This window comes from Lontra canadensis, unplaced genomic scaffold (assembly GCF_010015895.1).
Source record: "Lontra canadensis isolate GAN:19392208 unplaced genomic scaffold, GSC_riverotter_1.0 scaffold11, whole genome shotgun sequence".
Classification (NCBI taxonomy): Eukaryota; Metazoa; Chordata; class Mammalia; order Carnivora; family Mustelidae; genus Lontra; species Lontra canadensis.
The window spans coordinates 3,792,160-3,810,859 of NW_022631005.1; the positions used below are offsets into that span (position 1 = coordinate 3,792,160).

General features: G+C 40.3%; 1 protein-coding gene across 2 annotated transcripts in view; it reads right to left on the reverse strand.

Annotated features, from left to right (window-relative positions):
- Nucleotides 1-18,700, reverse strand: part of TTN (titin) — a 269,891-nt gene that overhangs the window by 215,300 nt on the left and 35,891 nt on the right. For both annotated transcript variants that reach the window (XM_032856015.1, XM_032856016.1), the window contains exons 34-45: nt 17,545-17,805; nt 16,740-17,003; nt 16,387-16,647; nt 15,965-16,225; nt 15,288-15,548; nt 14,690-14,831; nt 14,435-14,600; nt 13,069-13,300; nt 11,288-11,572; nt 10,955-11,080; nt 5,823-6,011; nt 174-230 (exon numbers count right to left, since the gene is read on the reverse strand). In XM_032856015.1, coding sequence (XP_032711906.1) covers nt 174-230; nt 5,823-6,011; nt 10,955-11,080; nt 11,288-11,572; nt 13,069-13,300; nt 14,435-14,600; nt 14,690-14,831; nt 15,288-15,548; nt 15,965-16,225; nt 16,387-16,647; nt 16,740-17,003; nt 17,545-17,805 — 2,505 coding nt within the window. The remainder of the gene's footprint in view (nt 1-173; nt 231-5,822; nt 6,012-10,954; nt 11,081-11,287; nt 11,573-13,068; nt 13,301-14,434; nt 14,601-14,689; nt 14,832-15,287; nt 15,549-15,964; nt 16,226-16,386; nt 16,648-16,739; nt 17,004-17,544; nt 17,806-18,700) is intronic.

The window sequence follows — 18,700 nt, forward strand, 5'->3', positions numbered from 1 at the left end:
TATAACCATCAGCATACTAAACTAGGCATGCAACTTAGTAATATATACTCTAAGAGATATATTTGTACATCTATGTCATTTTTCTCAATATTACGAAGAGAAAGTAGGCAGCTCAAGGATTCTATTAATCCTTTGGAATTTCTACTTGAATTTCATATCCAATATAACAATACCTTTCATCTCCACCTCAATCTGCTCTTCAATCCTCCCGTGCAAAATGGATTCTGGGGCTAAAATGGAAAAACATATACGGAGATTTTAATGATTAATTCCATATACTTTCTGTCTCAGTTCGTATATTTGTACAATTGTGATTTTCCTTGATTCTGGTAATAGAAAACTACATCTCCGAAATGCACCCTAAAAATCCATGCCAAACAAATCAATGAGCTGATAAAGTACATGACAATGTTTGCAGAAAGATTTTTTAAAAATTTTATTTTAGGTTCTCTGTGAAATTTCCACTTTTAGTTCTTTAATTCCTCATGCCTTTACATGCATTCAAAAAAGCGATCCACAAACTACAGGAATTTTTTTTTTTAACGTCCTATCGACTGATCACTAAAAGACTAAGGAACATGCATTTTCTAACTTGTCACTTTATGCTGAGGGCTATTCTCAGGTTTTCCTGCAGAATTAAGCATTTCCTACTAGTAAGTACTCCTTTGATTTGAACCCTCTTTAAAACTTTAAACTACACAAAGTCTGATGACATATTAAGGAACCAAACAGAGAGCCCTCAACTCAAAATGGTTTTTATTATAGAGGGAAAAGGTGCAGGCCTTAGACACAATCGTCCCTGGGGCAGCCTGTCGAGCAAGGCGGGTTCCCTGGGTTCCCGCTCGGTCTTCCGTCCATCTGTGTGGCACCACGCGCATGGGCTGGCCTCACTGGCTTCTCCGTTCCTTGTGGGCTTTGGCACGAAGTGAAGGACAAACTTCACGTTTTCTTTGATGATTCTCTCTTTACTTCATGGCTTGTTTTAATTTGTGACTCTTTGAAGGTTTTAATACTTTTAATGTCTGAACCAAGGGCAAGTTTTGTAACTGCTCTGGTTTACGATTCTTTTGCTAGGTGAGAATAAAGTTAGGAAAAGGAATAAATTAGCTGTGTTTGTAAGAGTAAAACACATGCTGAATTTAGAGAAGGTGACATGTGATTAGGATGAGAAGGAAGGCGGCATGTTAGTCCCCAAACTAATATATATCTGTGCTTACTACGCACAGAAGAACTCTACTCAAGCAGACTTATGGGGTTTTATATTTCTACTTGATCATCATGGATAACTATGTGGCCTACATCAAGTTATAAGAACAAAAGAGGAACATATGAAGACTGGTCTTATGTTCCTCAATTAGACTGTGCCTGGTCTTTCATTCTTCAAATACTTAAAAGTGGCTTATCTTTCAACTTGCTTAAGTATAAAAGAGGCAGTCTGGACTTTCCAAGAGAAAAATGCTTCTGCTCCACGAACACTTCAATAATATAATCAATTAGAACTGAAGGAACTGGAGGGGCGCCTGGGTGGCTCAGTGGGTTAAGCCTCTGCCTTCAGCTCAGGTCATGATCTCAGCGTCCTGGGATCAAGCCCCACATCAGGCTCTCTGCTCCGAGGGGAGCCTGCTTCCTCCTCTCTTTCTCTACCTGCCTCTCTGCCTACTTGTGATCTCTGTCAAATAAATAAATAAATTAAAAAAAAAAAAGAACCAAAGGAACTGGAAACCCTGTGGCAAAAATGTCCAGCTCAAATCTACTCTAGCAACATGATAACCAATCACGTACTGTGGCCCCAGGTTCCTTAGAAAGCAAGCTGAAAAGGCCTACATTTCTCCTACCTCCACAACACAGCCAACACCCAATTGCATGGCTGCAGAACCTGTCCCGGTTGTCACCCATGTCACCCCCAGATAAATAGTCACTCTGGGTGATTACTGCACTAGCCAGCCACTATGGGGAAATGGAGGGTCAGCTCTCTGGATATCACCAGATTTTCCATTTCACTTGCATAACTAGACCTCAGTTCTTGAGATAGTCCCTTTGAGGACTATGGAAATATTACCAGGAATATCTACAGAACAGAATATCAGATTAAGAAAGAAAAAAGGCTCCTGTGGGTGACTGAGGATTACAGATACATTAAATGATGTATGAACCTATTTCAAAATTCAGAGCCAAGACAGCAGTCACATAGCACCATATTATCCCCTGCTCATCTCTAACATCTCAAAAATGGTATGGACAGGTCAGGAGAGACCTCGAGGCCATAGTTCTCCATGGACCCCTGGAGATGCTGGAACTTTTTCCATTGGCTTCCTCCCATGGGACTCAATGAAGATCCGTTACCTGCCGACATACAGCATGGCATTCTAGCACCCGAAGAATAACTTTCCTATCTCCTTCGTATCTAAGAGGAAGTCCATGGATAAGAGGAAGAACTTCTCTCTTCTAAGACAAATTTATTCATGCCCTTCCAGATACGGCAGCAAATCAAGCATGATAACAACAAAAATAATACTCTTGCTGTTAGATAATTCTATGATTCCAGGAGGATCTGAGACTGAAAAGCAGTATCATCTATCAAGAAATATCTATAGACTCCTCATTTTGGTCCAGACAGAACCCTATTATTTTCAGTGCCCAATCTGCTACTTATATAATCTCCTTATAAATATCTAGAACTTCCAGATTTGTAAACAATGAGCAGAAATGAGAAATGTTGAGCCTCCTCATATTAAAATAACTAAATTTAATCTTGGTCAGGCACAACAATAAATAATTAATTAATACCTGATGAACTATAACATCCTGACCTTCTTTGGTATACTTTGTAGGTGGCACATTTGGTAAATACTAGAAAAAACAGCACATACGAAATGAACCATAACCTTCTGAAATGAGATTTGAGAGTTAAACTTCCTTGAATCTAGACTGGAAAGTTGAATGTTCGTCACAAGTTTGGCCAATGACCTGGCTGACTTGCAGAAGTCGTTTATCAATAGAGTGCTGAGTTAAGGATATGCTAATTAACATATTCACTGATTCGATCTGCAGGGCAGAAAAGCTGCATAAAGCGATGAGGATGAAATGAAGAAAGTCACAGCTAAAAACCAAAGAAGCACCTTCTATGCTCAATACTGCCGACGTGGTCTCCTCTCCATAGTCATTGCGTACAATACAGCTGTACAATCCTTGGTCTACCAGCTGAACGTGATGTATGCTAAGAAACTGAATATTTCCATCTTGCGACCGCGTCACTCTTTCCGAGTCCTTTATCTTTCCACCTTCATGAGTCCAGATCACATCAACAGAAGAGTCATCTTGTAAAACACAGAGGAACTGAGCCATGTCGCCGCACTTTACAGAGAGGTCCTGAAGTGGCAGCAGAATCCGTGGGCCCTTGCCCACTGCCTCTTCCGCCCAGTTCCCAGAGAACTCAGTGCTCTCTGCAATTTGTGAAAGAGATGCAGTATGATGCAACTCTACGTTTTGAACCGATGAGGCTGTGTGGGTGGAACTTTGAGATACGCTTTCAAAAACCTGTGATTCGTATTCATAGGATGATCCTTGAAATGACTTAATTTCGTTTTGGGATATTCTGCTCTCCTGCTTTGTGAAAGAGGAATCTGCCACTGCCTGGGACTTGGTGGACTTTCTTACATCTTTCCCAGAACTCTGCCTAGCTAGGGCTTGCACTGTATAATCAAGTGACAAGAAAAAGAAAAGAATATTAAGATCTAAGCGTTGTCACTTGGCTATGTTAGTAACAGACAATGGCATGGAAGATGAAGATGAAAGACATCAGTGTCACTTGGAAGCAGCATGCCAGATGCAGTGTGCTCCAGGACATCACATCACACAAAAGAACATTCATTCCCAGTGATCCAATGATGAATGAATGATGAAGGCTCATGCGATGCTGTAGAGTATCTGGGTCCTTCCTTCTGTTGTCACCACAGCTAACCAGAGTGACACAGTCTCTCGTTCTCTCTCTCTTCCCTGCCCCCTCCCACAGAATACCATTTGTCCCCCTTCTTCCATATGCTGTACAAAGAATATACGGCAAAGGGACCATTAATGATCCAATGATGAGATGTTCTTTAGAAAAGGAAAAACATCAAGCAAAGTTGATGCCTAAAAAAAATACTTACTGATGTAATGCACAGATTATATACTTCAGAGATTTAAACCATATAGGTGAACCCATAATTGAGAACTTAGGAGGACCTACTGGGTGTTACTTCATTAGTAAATTATGGACTGACCACACTATGCAATGAGACAAACAGCAGAGACTCTCATTAGTAACAGTGGGAGCAGGAGGTATGAAGTAAATCCAATTCTTTACAGCAAGATGAGCTTTACCTTTTGGAGTCACTGTGAGTGCAGCTGCACAAGAGGCTTCCCCAGCGCTATTGGTGGCTTTGCAAGAGTACTGCCCAGCATGCTCTGAGTAAGCATCAACTATAAGCATTAAAGCCATGCCTGTGGCCTCCTCATAATGGAAAACTACATCTTTTGTTGGCAGAATTGGCTGCTGGTTATGAAACCAGTGGATTTCTGGCTTGGGAATGCCAAAAACCCTTGCATGAAATCTGACTGTCTCCCCGTTGTGCACCCTGACGCTTGACAGAGGCTGGATGAAGATGGGCTTTTGGCCAAGGGACTCCTTCTTAAATGAAACTGATGAAGAGACATGCCATTGGGAGTTTGACGCAACTTCTTCAAATTTGCTAAATCCTGAAAAGAAGCATGCCAACCTTTAATGTCTTACCCTCCACTGAAACCAGAACTCATTTGGAGTTGTCTACAGATCTGTTGCAGAGTTCAATGGTGGACTAGAATCCAGTCCAGTCCTAATGTCTTGTCAACATATGCAACAATTGGTTCCAAGTCACACATGTTCCCTTCCACTTTCCGGGCAAACAAGTCGAGACATAAATAGTCTAAAAAAGTTCACTGTATTGTTTGTGAAGGCACTAGTGAAGTACATAATCTGGTTTAGGTATTCTTATTTTCTGTTTTTACTTTTTCCCCTCTGGTTGTAAAATTACATTTTTTTCTATTTTGTAAGCCACTTTAAATGATTATTAAGAAAATATCTGATTATTAGTAAGTATTTAAAATTAAGGGAAAAACCAAAGTTGCTCTCAATCTGGATGTATTTATACATAGTTAATAATACATAGATTAAATTAGCTCAGCAAAATTAGTCTGTATAAAAATATTGTTATCTTGTTTTGAAACTAAGTGCCCTCCACTACCAGGGAAGTGTTTCTGATGGCAGTTTAAAAGTCCCAAGTATCAGAAATGCTAAACCATCTTAGGACGAGACCTCTCAACCTTCAGGCATTCTTTGAATGATGGTGAATACACCTATGTGGTATATAGACCTGAAATCATCCTCTGTAGCTTCTGTGAAATCAGAATTGTATCAACAGGAGGATAGTAATGCTTACATTACATTTTTCTAAAAAAAATTTTCATCCTAGCTAAATGAGAAAGCAAATCTACCTATTTCTTTAGCATGTTTCTCTCCATTCTGATACATGCTGATCAGAAAGCATGAAAGCTGGTAAGGAGAGCAATACATTACGGAACATCATAAAGACAAAGCAGGGCAAAATGAGAAATGATGTTTTGTGATTCATAATGAGATGGGATAAAGGGAAAGTGAGAATGCAGCATATAACATAGAAACTATTAGTTGCATTAAAAGAGAACGATAGGGCCAACGATGGTTTACGTGGAATCTTTAGTGATTGTTACTGACACTGTGAGATTAGCGCCATATTTAAATGTGGTTCTGAAGTTGTTCACTGTACCTGCCAGTCTCAAGTTGGCTGTGCTTGATACCTGACCCACAGCATTATTGGCAACAAAAGTGTAAGTTCCTTCATCTTCTGGGTAAGCTTCAGCAATCTCCAGTTGGTAAGTGTCTTCAAACTGAGTCATTCTAAAGAACCTAGATGGCTTAATTTTCTTGTCTTTGCTGTACCAAGACACTTTTAGATCTGCATCACAAAAGGAAAAAAAAGATATTTGAATGACAAAAAGTGGTGGATATTTTTACCTGAAAACACAATATTGATTATATCGGTGACTAAGTTTCCGATGTATCTTCATAACATTATATTTCTCTCTTGGGGCATGCCACATCTGCTCTTACATGATCTCTTTTCATCTTTAAGAAAGAAACATGATTTTCTAGAAAAATCCAGCTTATAGGCTGATTCTAATGTTTGGAAATTTACTATTTCCGTTATATTCTTTTTAATCCTGTGCAGGTTATGCTGTGGAAACAGGGACAAGGTTTTGATATAGTCAGTGACCTTGAGAAAAAGATTGTGTCCTAAGGAATAGTCATCATGATGGGTTTGATCTAGGATTGTGGTTGCCTACTGCGCTTGGGGTTGTCTACTGTGCAGAAAGATCAAAAAGCAATCTGAGAAGATCAACATTCCCAGAAGTTTAAAACAGACACCCTAAGGCTGAAGACAAAATTTCTATATTTTCATTATCAATGAGCTAGCATTGAAAGGTCTTAGCACAGAAAAAATAATTTTTAAAATTGAAAGAAAGGGTCATGGAATTTGGTCATCTTAGATATATTTGGCTTTTTTCAAAGTAATGGTAATAATAAATGATAATAAAACTGGCTCTTTTCACATAAAGTTGAAAACAACTCCAAAGCAAAGATAAAAAACATTATGTTGTTACAGTTTAAGGTGAACTTTTAAAAAATATTACACTTCCATTGAAACAATCACCCTCTAAGTCAAGAGTGAATTTGAATTTAGTCACAAGTTTTAAAAGCCACAACCCAAGACTTCCTGTTTTTGGAATGTGATCATGATATCACTTCCTTATCCCAATACCATCCACAGGGGGATTTTCTAATGGCCCAGTGAGCTAGCATTTGTTTGCATTTTAGCACAAATTTTGGTTTGTGAAGGTTCCCCTCCTGCCCATGATGATAGTTGTTTATAAATTACAGGTTATTCTTTTAAAGACACAAATGTCTTCACTTCCTTAGGTAGCAAGGTAAAGTAGAAAATGGAACACTGATACCACAATTTCCCAGCTGTGTGACCTTAGACCCATCATTTAATCTCTCTGGGCCAGTCTTCTCATTGGTAAAATGAGATGCATAATACTTCATGAGCTCTTCATTACAAAAAAAAAAAAAAATGTTGTGTGAATTGAATGACTTACCTGGGAAGGACTTTATAAACCACTGGCATAAGTCAGTTATTAAAGCAAGACTGTTTAAACAACCCCCTGCCAAGGGATCATCAGTGCCTTTAATATTTTGCACCAAGACAGGGTCATGTGATATAATAGATAACGCCACCACATGGAATTTAATAATCATTCTACAACCATTTAGTCTGTCTGTTAAACCTTACTGGAAATGGGATGATGAAGAGTTTGTCCACCTCTTTACAGGGTTCTCCACATAGTCCTATAGTAACTTCCTCCTTTGGAGAAGGGATGAAGCCCTAGGACAGGCATGCATGGCCAAAAATAAAGGAGCTAAGAGAGGAGACCTCTCTTGGTAATGAACTTGGTGCTTCTGAAGGGACTGACACTATCTGTGTTGGTCACCGGCCTCTTCTGGCTTCCACAAGGCCACCCCACTCTTCCTGCTCCCCATTCCACCGCTCCATTGTATTTGGTCCCTAAATTCCCTTCATTCCACCTCTCAAATTCTCCCACAATCTACACCCTTCTTCCTCCTGACTCCCCTCGTTGAGGGCCTCATCAGCACTTTCCAAGTCTATCAAGATGGCCTCTCCCTTGGTCCTCACCAGGTCTCCCCTCTCACATCTGACCATTCTTCTTTGCACAATCACAGTATTGTCTCCAAAAAGCAAACCTGATCATGTTACCCAGAGGCTTAAAAATCCTTCAGTGGCTCCTCAGTGCAAACAAGATAAAATCTAAAATCCTAAGCGCAGAATACCAAACCCTTTGGGATCTGGCCCTTGCCTTCTTTTCTTCTTTCTTCTTTTCTGGCCTTTCCTCCACTAATTACATCACTTTCCAACCATACTCAAGCCACTTGTCATTTCCAGCACATGAAGTACTCTCGTAGGCTTCTCTGATTTGTAAATGTCATTCTCTGCCTAGAATGCCGTTGTGTTCAATGATCCTGTTGATTCTTCAATGCCCAGTCCATGTATCTCTCTCTGACTGTCATGCAAACAGACAGCACCAAATACATGGGCTGTTAAAGCACGTACAACCTTGTGATCTAGCAGCTAATGTAATAATATTTCAATATCAGGAACACTGACATTGGTAGAATACAACTGAAGAGATACTTAAATGAACAATGGGCATCCATCATAGCTAGACTAATTATTTATCATTTTATTTAGCTAGAGGTGGCTCAGTAAGCCTCCAAATGATACTATCTGTAGGATAAACATTAGCGAAAAGCTAGCTTTATTACAAATTTTAAAATTCTACTTTTCCAAATTGCTTTTCCACCAGTAGGTGGCACCAGAGACCTTCAACAGGCAACACTTTCTCATAAAAGTTCCACCAGATTGCTCAAGGCCAACAAGTTCTAAGCTTAGGGGAGTACTGAGTTCCAAAAACATGTGACTGGGGTTTCTGAAGACGCAATAATTTTCCAGTATAGAAGGCAGGACTGAATTTGTTCCCCTAGTGTAGTACCTGGTCAGAGGAATTTGTGTAAATACTTTCAGTGGCAAGAGCATAAAACTTTATCATTTGGTAAGCTTTTAAAAGGGCATTTTACTTAATAAACAATTTTTGCCATATAAAAAAACATATTTGCAAGAGGATGCTCAAACCTCTGTATGTGTATAAATAGTACACACATAAAGAGTTAGTAACCCACGAATTTTTATAAAGTCCCTTTAAACATTTAAAGATGTCAGTTATATAGAAGATATTTTTCTATTTCTACCCCAACTGGAGTCTTATAGAAGGCTTTGAAGATATTTTTGCAACACCTTAAAGGCAAAACTATATTATTTATAAACTAAAAAGTGCTATATGAAGACTACTGCTTTAAGACAATCATATATATGTATATTGATTTGAAAATTTTCCTCTAAAAATTCAATGAAAGGATAAATTTAGTGTGACTTCAGTGAATTTGATATTAAAATGCATTTTTCTTTATTGTGTTAGCAGAATATTATCAAATCAGTCCCTAATTCTTGATATTTAGTATTTCTCAAACTCTGTGCTTTGAAGTCACAAAGTCTGTGGTGTTTGTCTGTATTGGTCACCCAATACCAGACTTTTATGTTTATATAATTCCCCTCTATGGCTATAATAAAATTAATGTATTGAGCACTAGTCACTTGCCAGCCATGCCTATAGGTACTTTACATACATAATATCTTTTAATTATGCCCATAAAAATCAAATAGGTTCATTTGGTTTCTAGATCAGCATCTCTATTTCAGAGGAGGAAGTCATCAGGTCATAGAAAGCCAATTGAAATACTAACTTGTTTAGGAAAATGGCTCATGGCAATGCAGAGATTGAGTCATAAACTAATGGAAGAAGTATAAAAAAAAAGAAAAACACAGGAAAAAACCCCCACACTTACTAGGTGCTGTGAGAAACCCTAGTTCTAAGAATTTCCCTTTGATGGTCATACATAAATGCCTGCAAATAAGAGAGTGACTTTTATTGGGGATAAAGCTGATTTACCCTATCTGAGGTAAATTTACAATCATAATTGGCTTGAAATGGCTGCAAACATCTTGTCTCATTCTACTAGGACTGGATTCCTGAGGTTAGGGGGAGGGCCCAGGACCATCTGGGAGACATGCCCTTACTAAAGAGTGTAACAACGAACTCACTGGGTGTTACTGCCTGATGAACACCGCTAAGTGCCGCTGAGTGTGATCTAACATGCTCCTGATTGGTGTTAGTCATAGGACAATCATTCTTTTGCCCAATTAACAATTACTTATTGAGTATATACTATCTATGAAGCTATTCTGGGACAAGGATCCACCCTTGCTGCCCAGGATAGTACTTCCCAGCAGCTACTCCCCTTTTAGGCAAGAGGTTCTAGGTACTAAGACAGAGTCTCTGCCCTCCTGAAATATACATTCTAAGATCAAATGCAATACTATCCTTACTTTATTCATGAAGCAAAGAGAACCAGAGAAATCTATTTGCCTAAGGTCAGAGTGGAGCCAAGATTCAAATCCAATCTCTGATTATAATGCCCCTACTTTTGATGCTACTGGCAATTGCTTTCCAAAGGAATATACCTTTTCACACAAGCACTGTCTACAGACTGAATAATGTCTTACATATAAGCAGACTCTTCTTTTGAAATATATGTAGGTACAATATTATAATTAATATAGTAACAATTGTAGTTTTGTTGTATTTTTTTGAAGAGATAACAAAAGTTATCTAAGCGGGGGACACCTGGGTGGCTCAGTCAGTTAAGCATCTGCCTTCAGCTCAGGTCATGATCCCAGGGTCCTGGGATCAAGTCCCGCATCGCACTCCTTGCTCAGCAGAGAGCCTGCTTCTCCTTCTCCCTCTGCCTGTTGCTCACTCTCTCTTGCTCTTGCCCATTCCCTCTGACAAATAAACTAAAAATATCTTAAAAAAAATTATCTAAGGGAACAGGACATCTTTTGAACATCAGAAAACACCAATCAAGTTCTTTTGTTGTTTTGGTGGTGGTTAAAAACAACAACAACAACAACAACAACAAAAAACCCACAACATAAAATTTACCACCTTAACCATTTTTAGGTGTATACTCAGTAGTGGAAACATGGTCTATTCCTTTATTCAGTAATTCAAGTAAGTCTTCTGCAAGATTCTTAATAAAAGTCAAATTATGCACAAGAGATATTTGTGATGGAGGAAAAGGTAAGAAACCTTGCCTCAGATCATTGTTTGTAAATATCAACCCTGATACCTTTGCTCATAAACCTACCTGTTCCAGACACTCTGCACTGAAAACGGGCTGGCTGTCCCTCAGAGGTGACAGTGTCCTGAAGTGGGGTGATGATGGCAGGAGGATAAACTGGCATTTCTTGATCTGGAGACACAACTTCTGGAACTAAAGAAAGGGATCACAAGATCGGTCATGATTAAGTCACTTACAGACTGCACAGAACGGAGCATGCAGATTTATCTTATCTTCCTAAAAGTTGGGTAGCAGTCTACTTTTAGGAGCTCCAAACCATATTTATAAATGCAGTCGGAGAACGCAAAAGAGGGTTTCTTAGGTTTGATTTTAAGCTGAGAAGTAGCAAGGCCTGTGTACCTTCTACCGAGAGCGAAGCAGAGGTTGTGGCAACACCGTAGTCATTCTTGGCTTCGCAGGTATAAACAGCTGCGTCCTCCGGGAAGGCTTCGATGAGCAAAAGTGTGTACTCTTGCCCATCATGAAGAAATTTGCACTTGAAGCCCGTGGAAAGCAGCTGCTCCTCCTTGTACCAGGAAATCTTGGGCTGTGGTCTGCCGGATATCACTGCGCAGAAGCGGGCCGGCTTGCCAGACTGCACAGTCACGGGCTGGAGTTCCTGAAGGATCTGGGGCGGTTCTGGAGCTGGGAGTGAATGAAAACCAGCAGCGTGTGAAAAAGCATGAAAACACGGGAGAACATGTGAATGCCTACGTTAATTTGTGGCCAGTGGTGACGTGTCCGGAAACCAAACTTTGGAACCATGAGAGATTTACCTGCCTGAGAATATCAGAACATTCTTTGTGCTAAGAAGAAAGGACACATTGGGAATTCTGTCCTCAGATAGAATGACTTTAGAAAGATACTTGTGATATTTGAGGCTTGGTCAGGGGTGTTATCATCATAACAGGATCACCCCTTTCCTTGCTGGGGTCTGTGTGGGGTTGTGGCAATGGCCGGCACCCTAAAGAATGCCAGAACGGCTGCCACGTGCTATCTATTTTGTATCATTTGGGAAAACCATGTGCCCAGGTGTTCATCACCTTTAGGTTTGTTTGATTTGCAAGTATTTGTGGATATGTCAGAGTCACTTCTTTATAACCAGGTGCCAACGAAGTATAATCATTACATACGAAAAAAAGAATAAATGTTAATCTTGATCTACTTAAAGGCAATTAATTAGACTTAAAAAAAAAAGAAAAACACTTTCCTGCTATGCTAATGAAACCATCTTCTCAGTGTTGTGATGACTGAGGGGAACTGGGTAGTTCATGGAACAGAGAAATGGGGAGAAAGGACTTCTGTGAGGCTGTTTTCTGACCTTTACTTCTCTGTGCCTCAGTCTTTCTACCACTAATCTAGAAAGAACTGGATACCATGATGGTTTGGTCTTCTAGGGTCTAAGGGGATGTTGGCAATGTGGCTCATTTTTGTTAACCTGAGATTATTCCTGGGGTTCTTCAATCTGTTTCTGAGGTATTCATTCAGAGTAGACTCAAGATTCAAATAGGGATGAATAGTCCTTCTTCACCGTATAGATTAATCTCATTTCTAGAGGAGCCTCAAATTCAGCTCTCAGCTTTCCATGAGGAAGGTGGGTGCTTTCAGGGCTCTCCTCTGAGGATGTGGTAGCGTATGGAAAAAGAGCCTCTGGTCCTTGGGCTCGAGGCAAAGAAAACCTAGCTCCGCAGCATCTGTGGCTCTCCAGGCCCCCTGGGGTCTCAAAGAGGATTTCTGCATTTTCCCCGGGCACTCCCCACTAGAGGCTGCAAATGCCCTGGGGCTTGGTAGCACTACTAGCACCTAAGCAGTTGGCTCCAAGGGTGGAGAACTTGACCAGCTGAGTGCTGTAGCTAGAAACCCACTGAGGGTCTATTATAGTTGACAGACGGTGGATATTCAATAGAGTTGAATAACTAAATGAGGGTCTAGCCATTAGGCACTTTCTGGAAATGACATCCTTACAGTCATTTTAATAGCTGCCGTCCCCTCACCACAGGTGATATGTGAAAATAAATGTAGCTGCAATACGAGTAGCATGGCTTCTTCGGAAGTTGCCCAGAAACTATCAGCCCTTTAGGAACTTAAAGGGGAGGATTATCCCAGTTGGTTCCACAAAATATGCAGGTATCTCTACCTACCATTGACATAGAGAGTAACGGAACTCCTGTTCCTTCCTGCCACAAAGGTGTATTCACCGGCATCACTATGCCTGGTCTCAGAGATAAACATCCGGTGGATTCTTCTCTCCACCACATACTGGTGTCGTTCTTGAACTTGGAAATTGATTTCAATGCCGTCTTTATACCAGTGGGCATCAACATCGTCTTCGTTGACCTCAAACTCAACAACAGCACGTTGTTTCTCAATAACCTTTCAATGGAGCAACATAAAAAGAGAATTGAAGTCCTGCTTTCCTTTCAGTTTTAGCCTATTTCTAAAACTGCTCATTTCAAAAGCATGTCAAAACTATACATTATGATATAAACATAATGTGGGTGAAGTGCATTCTAATGTGTCCTGCATATCCTTAGACAAATGCTGCCCTAACTTCTTCTGTAAAGAATCCTGCTGACACCTGCACTGAGGAAAGACGCCGCCTCAAAGAGACTGACTTGAATCCTTAAAATGCTTGCTTTTTAACTAATCACAATAACAATACCTTATATCTGTGGGCTTTTCATTTTTGACAAAGCTCTTCTACTATTTAATTTGATTTCTTATGGTATGAACAAGAACCTCCTGGGGTACGTAGAAACTATTAGCCTCATTTTTAAAAGTGAGGAAATCAAGGCTCAGAATTGGGCAGTAAAGGACAGAAGACATATTTAGGCCATCTGCGTCCTCACTGAAGGCTTTTTCACTATGGCCTAAGGCCTGTCATGCCTGGTTCTCCTCAGATAAGCAATAGGGTAAATCTGAATTCAAAGGATATTTCTCCTAACACGTTCTCTGCATTCCACCATTTGGGAAGACAGGCACTCGTGAAACAAGCTCTGCACAAGTGGTAGAGGGCAAAGCTGTCCAGCTCAGCACCCCCGCTGGGAATCCAGCTTTGCTCCAACTGGTCTACCTCCTGGACCTCAGAAGAAGCATCCCCAACCAAGTCCCTACACCCCTGCTTCTCCATGACAGAAGCCGTATGACAAAACGCCACCTTGTCCTACCTTCCCTGAGTTCTAGTTGCTGTGTAAGCACCACAGTGTAAATTTTAGCTCTTTCCTGGTTTGGACTGCTTAGCAGGTGGCTATTTATGAGGCAGCAAAGTTTCTACAGCTGCTTTAATTAAAGTATCCAGACAGCTGCTAAGGACACACTATTTCCCTAAGTGAGGGAAAACTGTGACTAAATTGATGTCAGATTAAGAGTCTAAGCCAGCAGGGATCAGCTGTTTTCATTCTTTAGAAGACTGTGGTTAGAAAATGTTAAGGTTTAAAAATTAAAATCTCAAACTATGGAATATGAGCCCTTGATGACGTCTCCCCACATTCAGCACATAGACAATACCTGAACCTCCCTTTTGAGACTCCGGATGCGGACATCTCTGCCCTCTACATAAAGGTTGGCGGTGGAGATGTTGCCTCCTGCCACCACTGCATACTGCCCAGCATCAGACATCCGGGTGGATGGGATCAGGAGGCGGTGGACGTATTTCTCTTTCTGTATCTTTATTCTATGGATGACATGGAAATGGAAGTTTAATGAATGGTGACTCAAAGCAAACTGGGAATTACTGGAATACAGCCAAGGAACACAACTGACCTATCCACGGCTGGCAGCTCTTGGCCATCTTTCATCCACTGAACAGTGATGTCAGGTTCAGAAACTTCACATTCAAACATGGCTCGCTTCTTCTCAAGAACCTTGATGTCCTTAATGTGTTTTCGAAATTCTATATGGCGAGCTGGAAAACAGCATGTACAAAAATTAATCTTCCTAATGGCTTTAAGACATAACTCACAATTCAGGGGCTTTCAGTGTAGTCAGAATTGTACAACCATAACTATCAATGTTAGAATATCCTTGTCACCCCCAAAAAACCATACGACCCTTAGTCATCACCCACCAGACCCTCCAATGTAGGCACCCATCTATGGTCTCTATAGATCTGTGTATTCCAACTTTCCTATAAAGGGAATCAGACATGACACAGTCCTTTGGGACCAGCTTCTTTCACTTAGCGTAAAGTTTTTTCAGGTTCATCCATGTGGTAGCATGTATTGGCATTTGCTTTTTATTGCTAACAATATTTCATTACACAGAAACACCATATTTTATTTTTCCATTCATTAATGCACTAATATTTTATAAGGTGCGTTTGACATCTAGTTGTATGGATAAGACATTTATGACCCCATACCTTCCACATAAAGGGTGGCTGTTGATGTAGCTTTTCCAGCTACAAAGGTGTACTCGGCTGCATCCCCGAAGTGAACGTTCCTGATATTCAGGGAGTGCGTGAGCTTTTTGGTTCTCATCTGGCACCTGTCAGTTGATTTGATTTCCACACCATTCTTTAACCATTTGTAAGAGATGCCTTCATAGTTCACCGTTACCTCAAAGGTAATTGTGTCTTTTTCTTCAGCATTGATGTCCTTCAGCATGGATGTAATCATGATTGCTGCAAGGGGGGAAGGAAATACACCCAAGGAGACTTAGTGTGATGTGAGTCATAACGAGCACAGAGTGAAAACTCGGAATGTGTTTAGTCTGTCTGCAAAGGTGATTATAGCTCTGGGATATGAGCTATGCTATCTTCCAGGTACCCTCTATGGGACAATACCATGTGACAGAGGAACAGAGAGAGCTAGGGATAGATACTATAGCATCTTTATAGGTAGCTTTTCAAGGCAACTCTAATCAGAAAATTTTATCCAGGTGGAGATGCTAGTGCCTAACTTAGGGTGAACACACGGTAGATGTTTCAGTCAAGAACTTTTGGAGTGGATTAACTGGTCAGGAAGGAAACGTGTAGGATATGTAATAACAATGAGTTTACCAAATATTTTATATATTTTTTTTTGTTTGTTTACTTACGGGTCACTTTCAGGGTAGCGCTGACTTGGTCATTGCCGCAAACAAATGTGTATTCTGCTGAGTCCTCTGTGCTGGTGTTCATGATGATCAGCTGGTGGAGTTTCCCTTGCACGACTATCTTGAACTTCTCACTCATCTCAATCTCCACACCATTCTTCAGCCACATGGAAGGGACATTGAAGTGGGACACCTCACACTCAAAGGAGGCAGCTTTGGTCTCAGGTACCTCAATGTTTTTCATGGTTTTTGTAATATGTAATGCTTGGGAAAATCAAAAAGCACTTCAGTTAATATATTTTATTTAAAAAAATGGATGAAACCAACCAACCAACCAACCAACCAACTGACCGACCAACCAACCAACCAACCGATGAGCCCATGGGGATCATCTCAGGGAAATACTGAAAGGGGCTAATACTTACTCTCCACAAAAAGTTTAGCTTTGCATTCCAATTGCCCCACCACAGCAGTATATTCCCCAGCATCCGAGGGGGTAATATGTTGCAGCATCAGCTTGTGGACCTTCCTTTCTGAGACCAGTCTGTGCTTGTCACTTGGCTTAATCTCCACATTCTTGTGGAACCATTTTACTGGAACAGTGTCATGGGAAACACTAACTTCAAAGGCAACGGTGGCATTTTCCAAGGCGGTCACATCTTTCGGCTTTTTAATGATCTTGACAGCTAACAAGGAAAGTTGAGGCAGTTCAGTGATACGGTTAACTTAGGGGCAACCATACATTGGCTACATGTAAAATGGTTCTAAATCAACTCACTTTCAACGTGCAGTCGGGCACTGGCTCCTAGCTTTCCAAGCTTGAAGCCATATACAGATTCATCCACAACAGCACAGTTTTTAATCCTCAGAGTGTAAACTGTTCCTTTGACTGAGATGTCATACTTGTGACTGGGTTGCAGCACGACACCATTTTTGATCCATTGGACGCCTTTTACATTAGGGTGAGTAAGCTCGACCGTGAAAACAGCATCCTGCGTCTCTGTCACTGTGAGGTTCTTCAGAGTCTTCTTAATTTTGACAGCTGAAGACAAATTTATGATTGGTTTAGGAAATAAAGATGGTACGGCCAAGTAAAAGAAGTCCTGGGATAAGATCATTACCTGGTCATCTTGCAAAAAAACAGTTATCAGAATGTTGCAGTTATGCATCACCTCTGTTTTAAAAGACACCTTGAGATTATTTAGGAATACCTGGGATCCAGTTTGAGATGCACACTACACCATGATTTTTCTATACTAGAATGGGATGAAGTTTTGCAAAGCTGCGTACGAATAGCTTAAAAGACTGGAGAAGAGCAAGAGGGGAATGGAGAATGAGAGTGTCTAATTAGGCTGTTCCTCTCCAAGCTAGAACCAAAGAAATGGCTTCTTCACAGAAACACATCCTAAAAGCAATTCTGCACCTTGTGGTAGATGACTCAGAAAGTTGAGAGAGTTTATAATAATTTTGTGAAATGAAGATTTATGGCATCCAGAATGATTATACGTCTGACTTTTTAAAAATGAGACTATCAAGAATGTAATACGATGTGGAACAAATACATCTGTTATTATAGCACAAACCTTCAACTTTGAGTTTGGCAGATGTTTTAGAGGTGGCCACCTTGTAGGTGTACTCTCCAATGTCATCTAATTTGGTGGCAGCGATGATAAGTCTCCTTTTGTGGCCATCAGATTCACTCCGGATGTTGTTACTCAGTGGTAGGTGTTTGCCATCCTTCAGCCATTCGCCTTCTGAATCTGGGTTGGCAACTTCACATTCAAATATAGCTTCCTGTGATTCAGCCACCGTCTGATCAGTGAGTGGCTTGGAGATGGCCCCCCCTTTGGAACAAGACAAGTGTAAGTGTGAGTCCTTTAAAAAATAGTATGCAAAAAAGAAATCCTTGAACAATTAAATATAAAATATCAAATTTTAAAACATGATTTTGAATATCATGAAATGTCTAGAATTATCTTTATCCATATTGAGAATATATCACAAAAATCCCTATTCTAGTATGCATGACTGACAACCAGGGGAAACACTGGAATCAGGAAGGCTTTGCAAAGAGAAAGCAACCGTTAATAGAGAATTTTGAGAACAATACCACCTGGATGGCCTCTAACTCAATTTCTCCTTCAAAAGTATTCTACTCACATCTTCTAAGAACTGTTTGTTGCAAATATATCTAATATTCGATTGGGAAAAGATGTGCTAAGAAAATGTTCAGTCATCAATATTTCTATAAGATTAAAGATTCTTATATACTAAAAAATCACTATTTTTCTTAAAAAAATTAATTTATTTACTTTGAGAAAGAGTGGGGTAGAGGCAGAGGGAGAGAGAGAGAAATCCTCAAGCAGACTCCTGCCTGAGCACAGAGCCTGATGCAGGGCTTGATCCCAGGACACTGAGATCATGACCTAAGCCAAAATCAAGAGTCAGCCACTCAATCAAATGAGCCACTCAGGCACCCCCAAAAATCACTGTTTTGACATGTGTCTTCTCTTTCATGAAACTTCCCCATATTGCCTCCCTGGCCACTACCCACTGGCAGAATAAATAACTCCTTCAGCAAGTTAGCTGCTAATGTATCTGTCCCTTTCTAAATTGTGAATTTCTCAAGAAAAAAATATCATGTCTTATTCATTTTTGTGTCCTGTGTTTCTAGCAGTGTCTTGCCTATGGTAGGACCTTAGTAAGTGTTGAGTGAAATCACATAGATGTTCATAGATT